Genomic DNA, 25,347 nt, shown 5'->3' with positions numbered 1-25,347 from the left:
TTAGTAATGATCAGTGAGCATGAATGTGATTAAATACCCAGGAGTGGGGAAAAAAAATCATCTGAAAGGATTAGAGAAAACAGTAGATGTTCCTACCAGCTAGAAAAGAAAAACTCATAATCATGGGGTATTGGTTAAAGTACTCAGGAAAGCCTTGCCTCTGTAGAAGAGAATAATTAGCGCTAAACTGAGCACTGTTCCAGATCCACCTAACAAATCACAAAAGCAAGATACAAAAGTTAAATTGTTTCCATGTAACTTAACTGCATTCCAGAACAAAGCTCAAGGAGTTATAGGAATGAAAAAATATATAGCACCCAACAAAGTAAAATTTTCAATGCCTGACATTCAACATAAGATACTAGGCATGTAAAGAGTCAGGAAAACACATACCATAATGAGAATAATCAATCAAAACTAAACCAACACTGACAAAGATGTTAAAATTAGCATAGGATAACTTCAAAACAATTATTAGAGAGTGTGTATTCTACACGTTCAAAAAGTTAACCAGACTGTGGAAGATATAAAAATATCTAAAATTGAAATTCTAGACATGAAAACTATAATGTCTGAGGTGAAAAAATACACTGAATGGTATTAACAGCAGATTTGACACTGTAGAAGAAAAGATTAGTAAACCTGAGGCAGAGAAATAAAACATAAACAAAATGAAAATGGAGAAAATTAAAATTTGATTTAATAAAAAAGAACATAAGTGAGCTGTAGGACAACTTCAAGCAGCCTAGTGTATGGGTAACAGGACTCCCTGAAGGAGAAGAGAGAGAGGATGGGCCAGTAAAAATATATGAAGAAAAAATTGACAACATTCTATACAGCCTATGAAAACTATAAACACATAGATCCAAAAAGCTCAAAAACACTCCAAACACAACAAACATGAAGAAAATTAACAAAGAAACATCATAATTAAATTGCACGTAACCAGTGATCAAAAGGATATCTTAAAAGCAATCAGACAAAAAAGACACATTTTATATACAGAGAGATAAAGATGAGAATGGTATTACAATTCTAATTGGAAACAGTGAAAGGGAGAAGGCAGTGAAGCAAAAATATTTAAAATATTGAAAGCAAATAACTGTTAAACTAGAATTCTATACCAAGCAAAAATATCTTTTAAAAAAAACAGGGGCAAAAATTTTAGCATAAAAAGTTGAAAGCATTCATCACTAGCAGACTCGTACTATAGCAAATATTGAAGGAAATCTTTCAGGCAGATGAAATATGATACCAGACAGAAATATAGATCTACAAAAAGAAATGAACACTACCAGAAATGGTAACAACACAAGTAAATACATAATATTTCTTTATCATTTAAAACTCCTTAAAACATAAGCCTTTTAAACAAAAAACAAACAGTGTATTGTGGGATTTATAAAACAGGTAAAAGTAAGCTATATGATACCAATAATATAAGTCCAGAAGGGTAGAAATGGAAGTACACTATTGTAAATTCTTATACTATACTATACACCAAATGGTATAATACCAGTTCAGGTTGACTGTGATCATTTAAAGATGTATATTACAAATCCTTAAGCAATTAATAAAATAATAAAACAAAGAGCCAACGAAGCTACAAAACAAAGAGTCAACAAAGCTAATGAGCTAACAAAGCAGATAAAACTGAATCAAAAAAGTACTTGATTAATCCAAAAGGAGACTAAAAAAGAAATAAAGATCAGATGGTAAAAGTAGAAAAAGAGCAAAATGATATAATCAAACTTAACCATATCAGTAATCACATTAAATATAAATTATCTAAACACCCAATTGAAAAGCAGGGATTGTCAGATTGGCTAACAAAGCAATACCCAATTATATGCTGCCTATAAGAAAAGTACTTCAAATATGAAGACACAAATTAGTTTAAAGTAAAAGAACAGGAAACATAAACAATGTTACTACTACCCAATAGAAAGTTGGAATGATTATAGTAAGATTAGACAAAACAGATTTCAGAGCAAAGAATATTACCAGGAATAAAGTCACTTAATAATTATAAAGGGGCCAATTATTTAATAGGATGTAATACTGCTAAATGTTTATGCACCTAAAAATAGAACTTTAAAATACATAAAGCAACAGCCAATAAAACTGTAAAAAGAAATGGACAAATCCAAGTATAGATATATATTTCCATACCCCTCTCAATAATTGATAGAATAAATAGGTAGAAAATCAACAAGAATATAGTAGACTTGAACAACTCTATTAAACAACTTGACCTATTGGACATTTAAAAACACTGTCAAAAAATAGCAGAATATACACCCTCTTCAAGTACACACAGAACATTTGTCAAAATAAACCATATTCTGGGCCATAAAATAAGTTTCAGTACATTTCAAAGGATTCAAGGCATACAAAGTATATCTAGGACCACAACCGAATTAAATTAAAAATCATTAACAGAAAGATCTCTGGAATCCACCCCCAGTATTTATAAAATAAATAACATACTTCTAAGTTATTCATTGGTCAAAGATGAAAAGTAAAATTAGGAAGTATTTCAACTGAATGAAAATGAAAAGACAGCATATCAGAATTTTGGGGATGTCACTGAAGCAGTACTTAGGGGAAATTGACAGCACATGATGCCTATATTAGAAAAGAAGGAACATCTCAAAGCAATGACCTCAGCTTCCACCGTAAGAAACCAGAAAAACAAGAGACAATTAATTACAGTTAGCAAAAGAAAAGAAATAATAAAGATCAAAAATGAAATCAACAATTTAAAAAATCAATAAAACAAAAAGCTGGTTCTTTGATAAGATCAATAAAATTGATAAATATCTGTCAGACTAAGCAGGGAAAAAGACAGAAGATGTAAATTACCAATATCAGGAATTAAAGAGTTAGCATCACTACAGATTATACAGATATTAAAAGAATGAGAATGGAATACTGTGAACAAGATGCTAATAAATTCAATAACTTATGAGGAACTGAACAAATTCCTTGAAAGATACAACTTACCAAAGCTCATTCAAGAAAAAAATAGATAACCTGAATAACTCTATATCTATTAAAGAAATTAAAACTGTACTTAAAAACTTTCCCCCCAAAATAAAACTGTATGCCCAGATGGTTTCAAAATATTAAGGGATAAATTATACTAATTCTGCAGAAACTCTACTAAAACATTGGAGAGGAGGAAATACTGCCCAACTCATTCTATCCAGCCAGCATTACTCTAATACCAAAATCAAAGAAAGATACTGCAAGAAAAGAAAACTACAGATATCAACCCTCATGAACACAGAAGCAAAAATTGTAAACAAAATTTTATCTAATCAAACCCATTAATATGTAAAAGATATAATCCATCATAACCAAATGGGTTTTATTCCAGGAATACAGAGTTGGTTTAACATTTCAAAATCAATCAATGTAGTTCACCATATTAACAAAAAACATATAATCAATCTCAATGGATGGAGAAAAAGTATTTCACAAAATCCAACATCTATTCCTGAGGTAAACAAACAAACAAACAAAAACTCTCAGCAAATTAATAATAGACAACATCTATGAAGAGCTGATAGCTAACATAATACTTAATAGTGAAAGACTGAATGCTTTCTCTCCAAGATAAGAACAAAATAGGGATAGCTTCTCTCATCATTTCCAATCAGAATTACACTGGAGTTTCTAGCCAATGCAACTAGTCAAGGAAAAGAAAAATAATCAGGTAAACCAGGGAGAAAGATAAGGAAAAATAAAGAAAAGTTATTAGTTCTGGGCAAAACAAAACAATGAGAAAAGGGAAACAATGAGACAATGGAGAAATGAAATCACAAAGGGGAACAAATTCCCATAATTGTGTTTAAGTAATGTATGTAAAGACATCAGCTTCATATTTTTGAGCTACCTAAGAACTGAGTGATAAAATACTACGAAGAGGATAAATACAAATTATAAAGAACTTACACAACAATTTAAAATACTGCTTTTACTTATTTCAACATAGCATTCTTTGGGAAATATTAATATATTCCCTAAAGTGGATGGATAAACTACAAAAATCTAGTACAGGTGTGAAACACAGCCTTAACATTTCTTCTTTAAATCCATAATCTAATGTTTATTTCATTAATGTTAAAACAAAAATAAAGAGTAAAGTAGCCTCAAAAGCTATAAAATTATGAAACACAGAATCTCAAAGCTGTAAAGAGCCTCTTTCAAAAAGAAAGAAAACAGAGGCCAAAGGAAGAGCAGATCTACCAAGTTTATAAAATTATGTGAAGTAATCGAAAAAGCTGTGACACAACCCAAACATTAATCGGTCGTGTGACTTTAAGATGAATTTTAGTGTCTCTGGATCTGAGTTTTCTACACCTATAAAATAAGGAGTTAGGCCAATTGATCTCTAAATTCACTTCATCTTTGAAAGTCTAAGACCCTATGATTCTAAACAAAATCATAAGCTAAAGAACATAAACAATGAGACAAATACCTTTTTAATTCAGAGGAAAAATTTTTTTAATTATTTTATCTGAATTGAAGACACTAGGGAAGGTTCTTATTCATTGATTAACCTGAATATTAATTTCAGCTGTCCAGTTTATTCAAGATAAGCTTAAGTATAAGAGAATTATGAAGTGTAATTTTCATTCTGTACCTTGTTTGAGCGTAATGACACTCGACCTCCACAACGAGCACAGAACTTTGTTTGGCAATATGAACAGTTATGGCCACATCCATCAGCAAACTTTGTTTTGTGGCAGATACCACAGGTTGGAGCATCACCTTTCTGTTCCTGCTGTTGCTGTGATTCTTCTCCCATCTTCTTTACCTGCTCCTTATACATTTCAAACTGCTGATGAAGTTTTCTGCAGAGAACATAGATAAGAAAAATTTGGTTTTCTGATGTCTCAAAAAAAAAATAATTACCACAATCTGTGGACACACTTTTATACCCAAAAAAATCCATAGGAGAATACAGAATAAAAATTTAATTTTCTGTTTATAGAATAACATCTTTTATGGCACATCACATCACAAAAGTGTTGTAACTAGTTCTGCCTTCGGCCTTCTGATATACATGCTAATTTAAGAAACAATACAATTAAGATACTTCTTTGAACTGTAATTGTAGAATTTCTACCAACCATTTGCAATATATTTTCAATCATATACTGTAAAATATTTACAATGTTATTTTTCAACAGTTTAGCTTCACAAAAAGACTGATTTGACTTACACAGTGAAACCAAAACCTATGAACTTCAAATCATTGAGACAGACTCTCAATTGGAATGATCTTAAGAATCCAAACAGAGAGGAGAACATTGGATGAGTGGTCTCACTAACTGTTTAAATCTATTCAATAGTCTCGACATTAGTTGGCTGCAAAGACACTATGAAATATTAGAAGCCTACCAAATAAGGCTGTACAAATAAAAGTAAGGCCTTTATTTTTTCTAGTTAAAAATAAATAGTGATAAAACTTCTCACTTCCATTGTCTTTATAAAGGATAATTTAAAATATTTAGAACTATAATTTGGATTTATAAATCAAAGTTCCTAATCAGAACTAATGTTTAGGATTTACAAAGCTGTACATAATGTCACTCCCATCCTAGAAAGGACAAAAGGCTAAATAATCTAAAATATCATAACTTGTTTTGAGCCCTTCACAGAGTTGAGGTTATAAGGCAACCAAATAATCTAAACTCCAAAGAGCAACAAGCCCTTCCTAAGAGCAATGGGCCACACTGTTTCTCTTTTGGCAGAACACAGGGGAAAGAGGTGTTTCCTCTTACAATTAGGTAAGAGGAAATTCATTAAAACTTTAACAAATTGTAAAGGCCAAGTGTGGGCTAACATGACAGTTTGGAATAGCTAGGGGCCCAGACTCAAGGGAAGTTCACACTCACTCCCAAGCACTCTTCCACATACCTCCACTGGTTATTCATCAGGCATATTGAGAGCAGGGCATGAGAACAAAAAGAATCCTTTGGGGGTGCACATGCAGGTATAACAGAAGTGACTAACTAGTGGCTGCTAGGACACAGGCACATTTTCCCAGACTATTTCTCCTAAAAAAGCCAAAGCTATAAGCCACAGGAAAAGGGAGTAAACTCTGTCATCCCCAGGGCAAAGGTAAAGATCCATTGCAGCTAGGGAAAAGCTTGAAAAAAAACCCTCTTCCCATGAAAGAGGGACAAAAACCATCTTCAACCAAGATCTTATCCACAAATTAAAGGCCTTTTATCACTAAGGGAGGGGTGGAAACTCCTGCCCCAAACCATTCAGAGATATAAGGCAAATTTGCTTCCACAGGAAGGAGGGAGTAAAAACCTTGAGCAAGCCTCATCCCTGAGGCCTAGGTTGACAAAGCCTGTTCAAAGATGGAAGATAGAACACACACAACAGAACACCCCGCCCCTATCACAAGCCTAGGATCAAGAAATACGCACCAGTTGTCTACCTCTGGGGAATGGGCAAGAACATGGGGAGAGACCCCCTCCCTCTGTGACATAAGTGGATAGGAATGGCTGAAGGGGTAGCAAAACAATAAAAACAAAACAAAACTTACAGTACTCCTGCATCCACCCCAAGCAAAAAGCAACAGTGGCTCACGTTAGAGGAATTTGAAGATAGTAGTGCACTAAAGATAATGATGGCAACAGCAAAATCCAAACCTGTCTGAACCCCTGACTTGATTGGTGATTTAATCCCCAATACTGACAGTCTGACAGAAAAGGCATGCCAACTTTAAGGCATAAATACAACTCAAAAGCATGAGACTCAGGAAAAAAAACACAAGGAATAAACAACCCGTTGTCAAGAGATAATCACTACAAGTAGATTCAGAGATGACAAAGATGATAAGATTATCAGACACAGACTTTAAAATGATTAAAATTATTTAGGTAAAAGATATAGAGAAAAAAGGTGGACAACAGACATGAACAAATAGGGTACTGAAGCAGAAAGATGGAAACTGTAAGAGTCAAATGGAAATACTGGAAATAAAAAATATGTCCTCAGAGATGAAGAATTCCTTTGATGGTCTCATGAGTAGGCTTGAAAGAACTAAGGAAAAGAACAGTAAGCTTGAGAATAAGTCAATAAAAATTATCCACATTAAAACAGAAAAAAAAAGTGTAGGAAAAAAAGAACATCCAAGGGACTTCCCTGGTGTTCCAGTGGTTAAGACTCCATGCTTCCATGCAGGGGGCATGGGTTCGATCCCTAGTCAGGGATCTGATCCTGCATGCTGTGTGCTGTAGCCAAAAAGAAAAAAAAAAAAAGAGAGAGAGCATCCAAGAGCTAAAATGATCTAACATGTAAAACTGGAGTCCCAGAAGATGAAGAAAGAGAAAACAGAACAAACAGAACAGAGGAAATACTTGAAGGGATAACGGCCATGAATTTTTCAAAACTAATGAAAGGCAGCAAATCACAAACACGTGAACTTCAGAGAATCCTTTGTAGAACAAATACCACACACACACACACACACACACACACACACTTTTACACACATCATAGTCAAACTGCTAAAAACCAAACATAAAGAGAAAACTATAAAAGCAGCCAGAGAAAATAACATATTATTTACAAAGAACCAATGATAAGAATTACAGAAGATTATTCTTCAGAAACCATGCAAGTTAGAAGACTTTGGAATGACATCTTTATAAAGCACAGACAGGAAGTAACAACAACAAAAAAAAAAACCTATCAACCCAAGATCCTATATGCAGTGAAATTATGCTTAAAAAAATGAAGACAAAATAAAGGCTTTTTCAGGCAAAGAAATGTTAAAGACCTTAACTGCAAGGGATTTGAAGTAAGTTCTTCAGGAGTATGATACTCCTTGGAAGTATCTTATGGAAAACCAGACCCAGACATAGAAATAAATGCTTATGTCAAAAAGAAAAAAGTCTCAAATCAGTTTCAAAAAAAGAAAAAGGAAAGTTAAACCCAAAGAAAGTAGAAGGAAGGAAATTTTAAAAGATTAGAGAAGAAATCAATGAAACCAAAAACTGATTCCTTTTAAAATAGAAACAATAGAATTGATAAACCTCCAGCCAGAATGATCGAGAGAGAGAGAAAGAAAGAGAGAAGATGCAAATTACCTACAACAATGATAGAGGTAACATCACTACAGACTCCACAGTTAAACAAAATTAAATGCAAAAGATTATAAGAGAATATTACAAACAACTCTATGCCCAAAATTCTACAACTTACATGAGAAACAGAACATCTTCTTGAAAGACAGAAATAAGTACACCTCACTCAAGAAGAACTAGATAGCCTGACAAGTCCTAAAGCTATTAAAGAAATTTAACTCATAGTTTAAAAACCTTTCAAAAATAAAACTCCAGTTCTCCATGGCTTTATTGATGAATTCTGCAAAATATTTAAGGAAGAAACAATACCAATTCTACTTAATCCCTTCCAGAAAGTAAAAGTGAAAGAAACATTTAACTAATTTCCTAAGGCCAACATTACTCTGATACCAAAACCATACAAAAATATAATAAGAAAAGAAAAGTATAGACCAATATTCCTCATGAGAAGGTGCAAAAATCCTCAACCCAACATTAGCAAGCCAAATCCAGAAATATGTTAAAGAATAATACATCACAAACAGGTGATGTTTATCCTGGGAATGCAAGGTTGGTTCCACATTCTAAATTCAAGCAATATAATTTACCACATTAACAGATTAAGGGGAAAGAAACATATGATTATGTCAAAATATGCTGAGAAAGCAGCTGAATCAGCAAACTAGGAATAGACAGAAACTTCCTTAATGCAATAACAGTATCCACAAAAGACTCTACAGCTAACATCATATTGTATTTGAAAAATTGAGTGCTTTCCCCCTGAAATCAGGAACAAAACAACGTCTCCTCTCTCACTACTCCTAACCAACACTGGACTGGAAATCCTGGCTAATGCATCAAAGCCAGAAAAAACAATAAAAATTAAAGCCATAGAGATTGGAAAGGAAAATTTTTAAACTGCACAGATGGCATAATTGTCTATGTATAAAATCCCAAAGAAACTATAAAAAAATCTCCTATAATAAATAAATGAGTTTAGCAAGTTCACAAGATACAAGCTCAATATACAAAAAAAAAAATTGTATTTTTATATACTAGCAATAGACAGTTGGAAATCAAAATTTTAAAAAGTAATCTGCAATGGCATCAAAAAAATAAAAGACTAAGGTATAAATCTAACAAAATATGTGCAGGCTATCTTTCGTAAGAACTATAAAACACTAATAAAAAGAATCAAAAGAGAGATCTAATTAATAGTAGAAATATACTGTATTCATCAATGAGAAGTCTCAATATTGTTAAGATATCAATTCTCTACAAATTGATCTATTGATTCAATGTCATCTCAGTCACAATCTCGGAAAGAATTTTTTAAACAAATCGACAAGCTCAATCTAAAATTTGTATGGAAAAGCAAAACTCTCAGAATAGGCAGAATATTTTGAAAAACAAAAAGATTGAAGGACTCACATTACCTGATTTTAAGACTTAACTAGAAAAGTTACAGAAGTAATCAAATATTGGCAAAGGATAAACACGCATACAATAGAACAGAATCTAACAGAGTCCAGAATAGTCCAACACTTAAATGGTCATTACTTTTTTAAAAAGATACCAAGGTAATTCAATGATAAAGAATAACCCTTTAAAGCAACGGAAAATTCATGTGTAAAAAAAGTAACTGGAAATCCATGTGTAAAAAAATGAACCTCAACTCATACCTCACACCTATACAAAAATTAACTAAATGTATTACAGAACCGTAAACAATAGATTACAGAACTAAATAAAATGACAATAACTATAAAACTTCTAGATGGAAACATTGACAAAAAGTGAGGCCTTGGGTTAAACAAAGACTACTTAGCTAGATTAGACAAGCATACCTTCAATAAAATCTAAAAAGCATGAACCAGAAAGCAACCAATGGCAATATATAAATGAATGAGCATAGCTGTGTTCCAATAAAGTATTATTTATGGACACTGAAAACAGGCAGTGGGCCAGATTTGGCCTATGGGTCGCAGATTGTCCACTTTTATATGATATGATTTCATTTATATAACATTCAGAAAGAGGCAAATTATTAGGACAGAAATCAGAACAATGGTTGCTAGGAGCTGGAGTAGAGCAAGAGGATTAACTACAAATGGACACAAGGAACGTTTGGAGGTGAAGGAAATAGTCTGTCTTGATTATGGTGGTAGATATTTAACTATGTATGTTTTCCAGAATTCAGTGAAGTGTATGTCTTAAAGGTGAATTTTACTGCAAATAAACTATACCTCAAATAAGCCTGACTTTTAAAAAAGTTAGTTTCAAAGTGCTAACCTAAAGTCAGTAGGTAAATTAAAAATAGACCTATGTAAGTCCTTTTACCTACTTAACCACAAAAGCAGACTTCCTTTTTCACACCTAATATTAGTAAATTCAAATAGCCGTGCCAGTTTTCTCAATTTTTTTCTATAACTTCAGACAACATACTGTTTTTCCCTGATGATCTCCCACCAGGTTTAAGTGAATCTCTGTTAACACAAAATAAGCACCACTACAGGAAACCCAAGCTCATAAACATGTACCAGAGCAAGCATGATTTTAAGTGGACCACTGAATGAACTCTGCATCATAGCTTCTCTCAACCATTTAGAAGAACTATCTTTCTATATGTGAGGTATATTATACATTTCTACTGTATACCTGTGTACACACTTATGATCTCTGGCATATCTTTCAGCACATGGCTGAACCCCACTGGGAAACAGAGAAAGAAGAAGAAAATTAGAGTAATGTTTTGTTTTAGTTCTAGAGGCACTGGAGTATTAGGCAAGTTACCAAGACACATTGGAACAAAAAGCAGAAATCTAGTTAAGTCAATTGTTGTACAAAATAGTGCCTCAAGGGAAGTAGAAACCCCATTTCACAAACAGGGAGAAGGCCAATCACATTAGCAGAAAAATTAGTAATTATGTATCCCAAAGTGCTAGATTAGAGCTATTTAAAACTCTTTTACATAACAACTGTAGTAATCCCAGAGACTACAGCATTATTAGGGCTGTAGGATGGGATCAAATCTTCCCAGCTGTAGGCAGCAAAGGGAGAGAGAGAAGCCGAAATTCAGATAGGACTAGACTACAACAGCTTGGGGCGATAAGAGAGGACTTATACAGAGATTTTGTGTATTCATCCTTCCAGTCCTATAAAACGAGAAACTACCATATGTAGAAGTGGTGGTGTACAGGCAGATTCGGGAGCTAAATTATATTCCTTGCCAAAAAGAGCATTTCTTCCCTTCCCATTTATAAATAGGCCAAATTCTATCTCTGCTTCCTCACCCCAGTCACTCTTCAATCAATCTAATCTAATTTCCAGTCTATTTCTTAATTCTCACAAAGTTTACCAAGGATCTCCCTGTATCTAAAACTAATGGACAAATTTTTTAGTCTCCACCTTACTGAGTTCTCAACAATACTTGAAATTATGTTCACATGCCCACTGGGCTTTTATTACACTCTCCTGGTTTTCTTCCTGTATCTGCCTTTCATTTTCTCTCTCCTTTGAAGGTCAAGACTCAGGCCCCTCTTCTCTTTTCATTCTATGTCTTCTTAGGCAATCATACCCACACCTAAGACTTCAATTTCCACCTATATATAAATTACTTATAAATGTAAATCCTCAGCTCAAACTTCTCCTCTGAGCTTCAATATTCAATTGCCTACTTGACATCTCTATTTGGAAGTCTCAGTGCCAGTTGGAATTCAGTGCGTATCAAAGCGAACTCCTAATTTTCCTATTAAACTAAATTCCCTGCCAGTGTTCCTGCCAGTGCACAATTTCAGTGAATTGTGCCACCATTTAATTATACAGGCCTGAAATCTAGAATTATTCTAGAAATATCTCCCTCCTTCAAATGCATAATTAATCTAAGTCCTTTCAATTTTACTTCTTAAATATGTCTTGAATCCTTCCGCTTGTCTCTGAATCCATTGTCAATACCATAGGCCTTGTTACCATCAATGCCCCACCTAGCCTCCTGGCTAGGCTACTCACATCCACACTTCTCCCCTTCTGCGTACTACAGAAAAATTATCTTGTCATCTCACTGCTTAAAATACGCTAATGGCTTCTGATTGTTTTTAAGAAGAAGAAAAATCTTCTTATGAAGACATACAAAGCCTCGAATGTTCTCGAACACATTCACCCCTTCAACCTCATTTTTTGCACTGCTTCTTTCCCCTCTTTCAGCTAAAGCCACTCACCCTTTAGACTCACTATGGTGCATCCATTATAGGGCATTTATATTTTATACATGCTCTCGCTTCCTCCTAGGATAGATTACAATGCACACCTTTTTTTAAATTTTCTTTCTTTCTCTGTTTTTAAACCCTAGGTATCCAAAATAGAGTTGATCATGAGCTTGGTTGCACTGATCCATGCTTGGCTCCCTTTTTAATTAACTATTTTCCCTTCCCCGATGTGACTTCCCTTCCCTCAGGAACCAGTCTTTACATTTTTATATTAAAATCTAAATAGAATAAACAATAGCTAATGCATATGGTGCTTATTGTGTATCAGGTAGACAGGTACTATTATAAATATTCTACTATTATTCTATTCTACAGAGAAGCTATTTTTACTTACAGTCACACTGCTAGTAAGTAAAGCCAGATACAAATTCAATGTTGCTGCAGAATCCAAGCTCCAACAACTATAAGTTTACACATTTTAATGGCTGTATAATGTTCCCTATTTACATTTTATTCATCCCTTTATTTTTTAAAAGTTGGCACTTTATTCTGAAAAAGAATAGATTTATATATATAACTGAATCACTGTGCTATACACCTGAAACTAACACAATATTGTAAATCAACTATACTTCAATTTAAAAAAAGAATTAGTAAATAAATAAGTTGGCCCTTTATAATTCATTACTGTATATTTCCAATAAATTGTAATATTTCTGTAATGAGATATTTATAAACACACATGTTTTTCTCTGACATATGTATACAGAAATATAATAGACATACTCAAGTTCACTAAGTATTTCTGAACTTCCCTCCAAATGGCTTAACCCAGTTAGCACACCTGCAAGCAGGGTATGAAGGCTCCAGTTTCCTCTTATCCTTGCCTATACATGATATTTTTCAATTTTTTAAATTTTGCAGCTTGGGTAGATATGAACTGATGTTTTATTTTTTTAAGTTCACATTTTTCTGACTCCTAATGAAGTTCAGCCAGTTGAACTGCCCTACCTGTGAACTACCTATTCCTGCCATCCTTTACCAAATCTCTATTGGTTTTCCTGGTGGGGCAGGGGCAGGGTGTGGGGGTTATGGGGTTGTTTATTTGTTTTTGCTGATTTGCAGAAGAACCCTGTAAAGCCTATATGTTAATTCTTTATAAGCTGAGCATAGCAAATGTCCTAGTCTGACAAATGATGGCTAATTCTGTTCTTTGTTCAGCAGAATTCTTTAATTTTGTTGCATTCTAATACATCAGTTTCTCCCTGCATGGTTCGTGGTTTTGGTGGCTGGCTATAATAAAAATCCTTACTTACCCCTGAGTCAGTCACAAAAAATTCTACAGTTTCTTCTAATAGCTTTATAATTTTGCCTCTCACATTTAGGCTTTTAATCGACCTAAAGTTTATTTTTATATGTGATGTGATGCAAGAACTTAATTTTAAGCTTTTGCGTATAGAGACTCTATTTTCCCAGCACCATTAAAAAGACCATCCTTTCTTCCACTGATTTGTGATAGCAATCTATCACATACTTAGTTCTCACATGTGCAAATGTCTATTTATGGACTCTGCATTCTATTTCATTGGGTTTTTTGTTTGTTCCACTCGAAAACAACATTGTCAGAACCAAACTCCAAATACAATGAAAGGTCTAAACAATCTTAAATATATAAGCTTGCATATTTAAGTTTATAAATATAAATATAAAGGTAAATACATAAGTTTCCAGTGATGTAAATCAGAGGTAAGCAAACTTTTTCTGCAAAGGTCCAGATAGTAAATATTATAAGCCTTGTGGATCATAGGGTCTCTGTCACAGCTACTCAGTTTTGCCAAAGGGATGTGAGACTAGCCATAGATAAACAAATAAATGAGCTTGACTGTGTTCCAATAAAAGTTTATTTACAAAAACTGGCAGCAGGCAGGATTGGACCCACAGGCCATATTTTGCAGATCCCTGATACAGATAAAAGAGTCAAAGATGTACTCACATTTAATTTAAAACTTTTATGACAAATAAATATTTAAAAGACATATACAATAATTTATCAATTTAGAAATATTGCTTTTTCCACTTTCTTATTTCAAAAAGCTGTTTTATCCAACTTTTTCATGTCTATTTTCTCCATCCTCACCAAAGCAACTCATTGAACTGTTTTCCAAAGTAAAATTTCTTCACTTCTGAGTTCTTTAAGAAAACAGAAATTTTTCAATCTGTTAGCTCCTAGTAATCCTGCTGTGCCTGGTAATTTTATGCCCAGCCACATAGCTTTTTGTTGCTGTTGTTGTTTTCCCATACATCTTACAAGTGTACTTTCATGATTTCCATAACACTGACTTTCATTAGATGATGAGTTTGAAGTTGTGCTTTCTACAAGTTCATGGCATGCAGTTATAAAATGTGATCATTAAATGCAGTCACACACATTATAGAGTGCTTTTCAAACTGCAGAGTACAACCCAATATAAGGACATAAAATCAATTTAGCAGGCCAAGACTCATGATTTTTAATGAAATAGAATAGATCATAGCATTGGAAAGAGTGCAAGTAAGATTTCATATAAATCTTGTTTCTATTACACATATATATGCATATTTCTATGTAGGTATGTGTATCCTGGGTTATAGTGCAAAATATATTTCTTTTTATGGATGGAAGTTTTTTTAAAAAGTATAAAAGCCACTGCTTTACTAATCCGCTGACAGAACGGACTAATGTCCTTTTATTAAAAAAAGAATAGGGCTTCCCTGGTGGTGCAGTGGTTGAGAGTCTGCCTGCCGATGCAGGGGACACAGGTTCATGCCCCGGTCCGGGAAGATCCCACATGCCGCTGAGCGGCTGGGCCCGTGAGCCATGGCCGCTGGGCCTGCGCGTCTGGAGCCTGTGCTCCGCAACGGGAGCGGCCACAACAGTGAGAGGCCCGTGTACCGCAAAAAAAAAAAAAAAGAATAAACATATGTCATATAGATGGCCACCCCAGTCACAGAGCAGGTCTCTCCTCTGAACTTCTAAATAGCTGCCTAAGTGACTATTACAACTCTACTGGTTTTCTAAAATGCAAATCTGATCATATCACCCTGTTCCTCTCCCTGGAATGCCTTTTCTCCCTTTCTTGGCCAGATGCAGACGCACCAAAACATCAAACAGTAGGGCATGCTCAAGAAACGGTATCTATAGCATTATCAAATAAATAAATGGGAAACTAGAGACATAGACACCCTGACATAGTAACTAGATTTAACGTTTGAAAATATTTTTAAATAGCTGAAGTACTTCACTTTCACAAATAACTACAAAATTTTCCAAAGTAATAAGAAAAAATAATGGCATCAGAATGTATATCACAGCACTATTCATAGCCAAAAACTGGAAACAACTGCAATGTACAGAAATAGTAAAACATAAATGAATTGTATTTTCAGATACTAGAGTACCATACAATCATGAGAATGAATGAAATACAACTATATGCAATCATATGAATGGATCTCACAAACACATTAAGCAAAATAATATAGACACAATATACCAAATGATTCTATTTGTATGAAGTCTAAATATAAGTAGGCAAAAATAATATGTGGTGCTAGAAAAAATTCAAGATAAAAGCCACCCCCTGGGGTGGTAGACAGTCCTCCCTGGAAGGAAGCATAAGGAAGAGATCCTGAAGGGCTGGTAATGTTCTGCTTCTTGCTTTCAGTGATGATTTCCAGATATATTCACTGTCTGACAATTCAATGAGCTGTATATTTTCAAATTGTGCACTTTTCACTACATATGTTATGTTTTAATAAAAACTTTACTTGGCAATAAACACTTTGGTAATTTTATCAATTTTTCTAAATGCATTTTCTGAACAAGCAATCTATCATAATAATTTTTCTTTATTTATTGACCCCTTTTTTGAGCCAAAAGGAATTTAAGTTGGTTCTAAGATACATGACAAATGCAGTCAATTTTAGACCACTCAGGTTGAGGACTATCTATGTTGGACCTGGAAACATATTTATGTGCAGGAACTGCCTTCACTATTTCACAAGTCCATATCAACTGCTTTGACCAGTCAAGCGCCAATAAGAAGTACGTAGCTTACAAGAAAACATCTTTGTCCATATCATCCTCAAGCTTAAGAAAAAGTAGAAAAAAAACAAGTGGAATTTTTTAAGTAAAATTAACAATATTCTCTATGACCCTTCAATTTCCATTGTCATTAGCCTTCAAAACAATAAAATCAACTTTTGGGGAGATCTATTAGCTTTCCCTTATAAGTTAATAATAGGCTGCCCAGGCATTTAGTATTTCACTTCTGACCCTAGAGTTAGCGTTATTGCAAGTTAACATGATTAAGCACAGCAAAGGAATCATGTGATACACTTAGTCTTAACATCAACAGGTACAAGCAGGATTTCCAAAACATCCTTCTAAGGAACACTCTATGACCTGAAACCTACAGATTTAGTCTTCTGGAAGAGATAGGACAGAAAAACTACCTCAGGATTATGATGGAAAAGACTGTTAATAAGTCATGTTAACAATTAGCACTTCAACAAAAGCCTCAAAATGTTGATCTTTGGACTTACGTTTCACAACTAAAAAGACACAAACAATTTTGCATGGACTGTTGGAAATCTGCTCCATCAGGAGACCTTAAATAAAAGAGTCTTAAGAATCCCCAGAAACAAATGGTCTTTGGAGAGAAAGAGCTAACCAACGACTCTTGGATCAAACAGATGACAAACCAAAGTAGACAGCCTCCATCCAAGAACAGAAGAATGATTTTCTGATATCTCGCTCCTCCCTTTAAAAATTATTTTGTTTACTCTTTATCCTATTTATTATTGTACTTCGTAATCTCTAATGTTCAACTAGGGTTTCTCAGTATGCTTTCATAATATTTTCACTGTCAACCTATTTTTAATCTCCTTTCACTGCCACCTAAGAGAATACAAAGAAATCTCCCTGTAATCCCACTGACAAAATTGAATTGGTATTCCTTGAAACACTACATACAGCAAATTTCCTTCCTTTGAGAGGATACTTCTGTATTTGAATTTTCTTCATATTATTAACCTTACCCTTCAGTATTGTAAAAATTAGATCTTGATCTCAAGTCATTACTTACAGCAGTTTCAGAAGAACCAACAGTACCAAGAATGGGGACTAATACTGGAGTTATCTTTGCTACTACAGCTTTCTTTTGGCATTTCTTTATCTTTTGGCATCCTGAAATATCCATCTCATTGCAATAAATAAGAATCAAATGTAAACTAACTGTACTAGATGTTACTAGTGCTCACTATATAGAGTTCCCTCTCTTCATGAGGACATGGAGTTTCTAGACTTCCTTGCAGTTAGTTAAGAGCCTTGTGACAAGTTCTGGGCAATGAGCTATGAGTAAAAGTGACCTATGTCACTTCCTGTCTTACACAATTAAGAATAAATGTGTGAGGGCTTCCCTGGTGGCACAGTGGTTGAGAGTCCACCTGCTGATGCAGGGGACATGGGTTCGTGCCCCGGTCCAGGAAGATCCCACATGCAGCGGAGCGGCTGGGCCCATGAGCCATGGCCGCTGAACCTGCGCGACCGGAGCCTGTGCTCCGCAACGGGAGAGGCCACAACAGTGAGAGTCCCGCATAGCAAAAAAAAATAAAATAAAATAATAAATGTGTGTAAGTCTTTCATCATATAAATTTCCCTATAAGTATTGCCTCAGCTTCATCTCCCAAATATTAATATGCTGTATTTTCATTTATTTCTGTTCAAAATATATACAAATTTCCTTTTTTTTTCCTTTGACCCATGGATTATATAATAATTTCCAAACATTTGAGAAGTTTTAAGATAACTTTCTGTTATTAATAACTAATATAATTTTGGTCATAGCACATAGTTTTATGGTTGAATTCTTTTAAATTTATTGAGACATTTTATGGCTCATAGAATATGTTCTATTTTGTAAAATTTCTGTGTGTACTTTAAGAGAATGAGTATTCTGCTGTTGTTGAGTAGAAATGTTCTAAAAAAATTCATTCCATTCAGTTGGTTGATAGTATTGTTCAGGTCTTCTGTATACTTACTGATTTTTCTGTCCACTTGTTCTATCAATTATTAAGAGATAGATTTTGTAATCACTGACAATAATTTAAAATGTCTCTATTTCTTCAAAAGAAAAAAAGAATAAATGTGAGTTTTCCATTCTCTCTCTCTTCCTCTCATGCAGCAGTCCTGGTAGCTATGTGTTCTAATTGGCTTGCCAACAAGATGGAAGCAGCCTAGATCCCTAAACTGACACTTGGAAGAGAAGCATTCTATAATCCTATAAATAAGTCTTAGTCTTTTCATGGGCTAGTGCCCCTGGGCTGTGACTGTCACAAGTGCTTCTCAGCTTCTTTTCCTGTTTTGGAGAGACAGGAAGGTTAGGGGGACAATAATTGGGTATTTCTCTACTCTCATGTTGGTTAGGCTCTGGTAAAGTAGTTTCCTTTGAGAATGAAAATCTCTGGGAGCATGTCAAAATGGTTAATTTTCCCATCCCCCCGGTGAAAGTATGAGGGAATTTTTCACTGATCTTTACCTTGAGAACTTGGTAGAGTTCATGGAGGTAAAGCTTATAAAACTGGGGTGGGGGATCCCCTAAAGGTGGATTTCCAAGAATTTTTAACTCAAGTTAGTCCACACTCAGCCTTCAGTATTTCCTCAATTTCCTACCAGCTCCTAGCTCCGGTGGTTTCTGCTCCCAGGAAGCTGTGATTCTCTTTATTCACCTCTTCTTTCAGTTGTCAGGGCATTGATTTGTCTTGTGTCCTCAATTTTCTGGGATCTAAGAAGAGTTGTTGATTTTCAGTTTGTTCAGCATTTTTCTCATTGTAAGGATGGGAGTGACAGCTTCCAAACTCTATATGTCAAAAAGGAAACCAGAAGTCTCCACAATATTGTTTTTAATTACTTATCAGCATGTTTTCCCTCTTGAATATGAAATATTTGAGAGCAGGAACCATAGTCCTTTTATCTCTGGATGCCTAGTACCATGCACAGTGTGAGAATTTTCAGGGCTAAGTCTTGGACCTTCTTATCTGCTCTTCATCACATACTCTCTCCCTACATCATCTTGTCTCCTCTTCTAGTTTTATGCATTATACTGACAACTCTGAAAGTTATATCTGCAGCTAATCCATATCTCTCCTTCAAAGCTGGTTAACTTATTAGCATCTTAAACTTTAAAAATTTAAAACTTCAGTTTTAGTTTCTACCTCTAACCTGTTCATCCTTTCCCCTTCTTGATCATAGTTAATGGTATCACCACCCAATGAGTTCTTCCAATCAGAATTCTGGCAGTCCTCTTTGGTTCTCTCATCCTCCTTACTAACTTCTTCTAAATCTACTCCACTAACAAATCATGTCATTTCAACCTCCAAATATATCCCCAATCCACTTCCCTCCATCTTCAGTATCATCAGCCTGGTCCAAGTCATCATAATCTCTAGCCAAGTCCTTCACAAAAGCCTCCTCATTACTCTCTCAACCTCCATCCTCACTCACTCGACTCATAGAACAGCCAGATTTTTATACATAAATTAAATTATGTGACTCCCATGTTTAAAACTTTTCAGTATCTTCCCTTTATACTGACATTCAGATCCAAACTCCTTCTCACTCTCTAGAGAAACAATGTCCTGTCTGAGTCCTACCTTCAGAACCTCACTGCCTGTCGCACTCCCTCTTGTCCACTATATTACAGCCACACTAGTCTTCTTTGTGTCTCTCAAACCCTTTGCTACCTAAAAACTTTCACCTATGATTTCTCTATGCTAACACGCTTCCCCTTAGCATCGTTTTCCTATTAAAATACCTCATTATCAGAGGATTACTATATTAGTGGCCATCTCATTCCAATATTTCAAATTTTAGATTTTCCTAATATTTCAAAAGTACATTTTTTGGGGAGGGGAGGTATGCGGGCCTCTCACTGTTGTGGCCTTTCCCGTTGCGGAGCACAGGCTCCGGACACGCAGGCTTAGCGGCCATGGCTCACAGGCCCAGCCACTCTGCGGCATGTGGGATCTTCCCGGACCGGGGCACGAACCCATGTCCCCTGCATCGGCAGGTGGATTCTCAACCACTGCGCCACCAGGGAAGCCCTCAAAAGTACATTTATTATTTAACATGTCACAACATGAATAAAACAGTTATTACATGAAAATTCAAAATCAAACTAATCCAATTGATTGGTTTAATTAATCTGTATTAAAAAAACTTACCTTTGATGTTATGCTACATATTGGCAACACCAAGTTAAAATAACAGTTGCATTAAATAGCATTTATCATTTTTTCCTAATATGCCCATTTTAATTATCCAAAGACTCGTTTACACCCTACATATAACCTATATTATATTATCTTTACAGACAATTTTCCCTCATTTTAATATTAATGTGAAAAAATAGTGAAAGAAAGAAAAGAATTTAAAATTATTTAATTTGTATATTAAGCAATTTCTGCAAAGATGAATGAACTGACAACTGAAAATCGGCTCAATCCATTTTCTATGCCTCAGTACTTATGGAAAGTCAAAATGGGATACTTTGTTCTACGTATACCTACATTTTCACATAAATTACTGAAATCAAAATTACATTACATTCAAAGTTCAAAATTACATTCCTGTTACATTTAAAAAAAACTATGAAATAAACAAATTCCAAAAATACAGACCTCAAAGAACCTACATTATTAAAGCTTTGAAAATCACAACATGGGATTTATAGAAATTCATTAAAATGAAACTACTGTTCAGGAAATATTAGATTTTTAAATACTATCTGACAGAATATTTACTTAGTTATTCTACTGTGAAAACGTTCATACAGAATATGAAAAGCATAAGTCCTACTTTTTAACATTTATAAATTAAAATGAATACCTAGAATTCAACTCTCCAAAATAATTTAATAGGTGAGTGAATAGAAAGTAAGCAGATAGGATGTTATCTTTCTCAAATGGTAGTCAAAGAGAGAAACAAATGAGGTGATTCAGAAATAAGAAGTCCTAGACTCTGATCAAAGAGAAGATGAATTAAAGGAGAAGATTCAGAAGTACCCCGACCTGTGGATCAGAAAGATAAAAGGAAAGCTCCTAGAAAATTATATATCAGAAAATCTTCAGCACAATAAGATTGTAAGATGAAGAAAGTAGCTATTAAGAGAACTTATTAGTTCTGATTTTTTTAATTGTATAAATCACAGAACAAGAAGAATGAATTAGTTGTCCAAGAAACATTAATGGAAATAATAGTTATTAATTTGGAATTAATTTTTAAAATATCGGAAAGTACTAGTCTTTTCTGCTACAATCTTCCTAGCCGAAAATCAAAGCAAACTATATTATATTTATTATTGAAATAAAGCTATTGCTTTTCAAATTTGCCTTGATCTTTGTTTATCCCAGTCAAATGTCATTTTGTTTCAATAATCAGTGATCACTTTTTAAAGTTACTAACAAAACATCTATTTTATTTAATGTCCACTGTAATCTACTAAATAACATAACAATCCTGATTATTTTCTAAAACCTACAAACAAGATACATAACTGACATCATTTAAAATTGAGACAAAGTCGCATCTAATTATATTTTGCTATTGATTTTACTACCTTATTATGTTTCAGTGCCTTAGAGAAAAATCAGCAAAACAATGACATTGTGTGCAATTTTAATACAATTTTTGCTGATTAGAGAAAGATTATTGAATTTATTTCTATTCCTTGGGACACAGTATTCTTACATCATAAAAGGGTAAAACATGTAAAATCAGTTGTGAAGACGCATTTATTGAGTTCCTACCATGGATCAGTCACTCTGCTACATGTCAAGGATAGAATGTAGACAAGACAAATACGGGTCTTGACTTCAACTGGCTTAAATACAGCAACAATTCCAACCGTAGAAATACATTATCAGCTAGTAGGAGAAGCATATCACAATACAGTTTTACTTCAGTTGAAAATGAAACACTGACCAAATTTAAAATAAAATGCATACAAGGTAACATAAAATGGATGAGGGATTACCCTCAATAATAACAAAACAAAAAGACATTATCTTCTATTTTCATTAAAGGCAAAATGTGAATGTTTTTCTGAATGTTTCATCTTAAGGCTCCTGGCAGTTATTCTTGTTCTCTCCTAGAGCTCATGTCACTTTTCAATCTACCCATTCATACAACCAAACTATCTACTCCATAGACATAATTCCTACTTTTATGAAGTGCAGAGGCTGACTGGTAAGAGCATTTCTGAGTAAGAGGGCAGTTATCATGGGGAGTGTGGAATTTAAATCTATGCAATCTTTCTCACATTCTCAAAGAAACTTGCACTTTACAACATAAATAATATTTCTTGCACAAAGATAAAAAGATACAAGTATGAACAACTTCTTAAAGAGTGTATTTTAATCTACTAATAACTGAAATAAATGGAATTGACATTTTTTAATGTTTCAGACCAATGTGATAATAAATTGCTGGATTTCCCAAATTATGTTTCATAACCTAATGAAATATTCAGTGAAAAGAGGATTCAATAGTCACATAAATTTAGTTAATATTGTATGTTCTAATACCTTGGAGCATATTTAGACACTCAGAAGTATAACAATAAAGAAACCTTCTTAACCTTCTTTAAAAGAACCCTTCCAAAACTACTTGACCAAAGATTGAATTGGAGGGTAAATACCTCTTAATGTCTTCTGGAATTATTTTTGAAAGAAATATACTTTGGAATATACTGCATATTGGAGAAAGATATTTTACTGGATAAATACAGTTTATATAATTTATACTAAAGTTGGGGGGAGAATTACCTCTTCATTCTTACTACCCTATAAATTATCCTTGTTTTCTTTTAATATTTCCATGGGATATGAAGTATCAAAGGTGAAAATATCAAACTCATAACCTAACAATTTTCATTTCTGAGGAATGTTATTCCAAGGGCAGTATTTTAATACATACTCTTCAGTATGTTATGCTATTAGAGATAATATTTAGTCTGTACAGATCAGCTTACTTACGTCTGGGGCTCCTTTTCATTTTGTTGTTTTTGCTGGGGCTGGAGAACGTTATTTACCAGTTCAGTGATCCCACTAAAGGGAAACCACCTGTTTAAATAAGCAAATAATGTGACTGAATAACCAAATGAATAAAACAAATGGTCAAATGTTTTCTTATCCATACTAATAAAAATACACAGGCACAAAAGCTACAGCCAATGGAAATATGAGCTCCAATTATCATCCAGGCAGTCAGAATATAGGGAAATTAAGTTTGAATACTTAACCAGTCCACAAGCAGGCAGCAAAAAACTACATCTAGTCAGTATGTAGATGAAGTAAGAAGCTGCAGGCAGCTCTCTTACAAGCCAGAGAGTCAAAAAGCAGAAGACACACTAGCTGCAGCCTATCCAGTATTAGTGTAAGCTAATACCATCCAAGGTGCAGGAAGCAGAATGTGGCAAAGGTACAGAAGTCAAGCCTACTGAACTCTTAATACATTTACTTACTGTGTCAGTTGTGGTTTGTGCTCTTCTTTGACCCTAAAAAGATAAGTTTGCACAACTGAGTGCACTATACTAGGAAGAAATTTCTATCTACAGATCTGTGGTCATATAAAAATGAAAAATGAGGTTTGTTACATAGAAAAGCTTAATGTTTTGCTATAAATTGGAATTATACATTTGAATTAATTTGACACAAAAAGGAAAAGTTGAATTATTTGTTCTTAATAGAGGGCTGATATTAAAATTCTACTCCTGTCCTAATGATTCCATGATTTGGTCCTCAAGTTTTCTGCATATTTGCATTAATATTGATATTGAAGCATTTAAAATAATTATTTTAAAGTATTATATTAAACACAGTTACATTTGGCCTACAGAAGATAAACAGATTTCCTCTTTATTTTTAAAATTTCTTCCTTAATATAAATTGAAGTAAAGGCATAAATATTTTAAATAAAATGTAGGGTTTTATAAATGTATTTTAAAAGCCTTACAAATGGATTCATTTACTTCACAAAGGAACAGATAAAGGAATTGGGGGATTATGCATCTAATACCTAAAAATAGCTACTAAAATAATTATGTATACTAAATTTAAAATATTCATAAGCTAAAGTAAATTATTCATATAACTATAACAGACTAAAAATGCATTTAACCTATAATCAACTCAGTGTTTCACTGAAATAGCACTGGATATTTAAAAGGTGGAGAAAGATAAAATACAAGGATAGTGATGCCTCTGAAATGTGGCTTCCCACACTTTGCCTGGGACTGGTCCTGAGAGATAAACTTATGACTCAGTGATCAGTTGATTAGCTTTTACTTTCCCAAAGAAAGACTAAGAATTGGTAACTAAAATGAGTCACCAAAATCTAGGACTTTCATTAGGGAATTATATTAACATTGTAAATTAAATTCTCTTTAGATTAAATTGATTTTTTCAGTGTGTTATTATTTTAAATGATATAAGCAATAAATGAAAATGTATACCCTTATACATTTTTGTGTCCCAATGAATATAATTGGTATTTATATTTCTCTATATTAACTAAAAAAGAATATCCCATGTTCTCTGCATAAACTTCAAAAAGTACAATAGTTTTGACCTAGAGCTAAAGCCGCATCATTTAGTATTTAAATAGAGATATAATGGATTAATAGTAAAATATTATATTTAGCACCAAATATAGAAACACACAAATACAAGCAAACTATAGTGACAATGGATTCTACCTAGAAAACTTATGTTATTTCTTTGAGAATAAGATACAAAAATCTCTTAACGTTTTAGAACAAAACAGTACCCATATAGATAATGACAAAGAAAAATTACCATACCAGCTCATCAAAATGGAGAACAATTCAAGAGTATCCTTCACCAAATAATATGCATGATAAACAAAAATATTTAAATGAATACATAAAAGAGGAGAAGATATTTGTTAAAGAAGTCCTGGGTGATTCTCGACAAGGAATCATATTTGC

At 33.7% G+C, this 25,347-nt stretch overlaps 1 protein-coding gene across 41 annotated transcripts in view; it reads right to left on the bottom strand.

The window, feature by feature from the left end:
* Nucleotides 1-25,347, bottom strand: part of RIMS2 (regulating synaptic membrane exocytosis 2) — a 572,826-nt gene that overhangs the window by 438,477 nt on the left and 109,002 nt on the right. For 26 of the 41 annotated variants that reach the window (XM_060287502.2, XM_060287509.2, XM_060287504.2 and 23 more), the window contains exons 2-4: nt 23,863-23,895; nt 23,375-23,461; nt 4,652-4,862 (exon numbers count right to left, since the gene is read on the bottom strand). In XM_060287502.2, coding sequence (XP_060143485.1) covers nt 4,652-4,862; nt 23,375-23,461; nt 23,863-23,895 — 331 coding nt within the window. The remainder of the gene's footprint in view (nt 1-4,651; nt 4,863-23,374; nt 23,462-23,862; nt 23,896-25,347) is intronic. The other 15 variants (XM_060287510.2, XM_060287517.2, XM_060287524.2 and 12 more) reach the window with 2 other exon arrangements.

This window comes from Globicephala melas, chromosome 17, assembly GCF_963455315.2.
Source record: "Globicephala melas chromosome 17, mGloMel1.2, whole genome shotgun sequence".
In the NCBI taxonomy this organism is placed as follows: domain Eukaryota; kingdom Metazoa; phylum Chordata; class Mammalia; order Artiodactyla; family Delphinidae; genus Globicephala; species Globicephala melas.
This window is presented reverse-complemented; position numbering and strand designations above follow the sequence as displayed.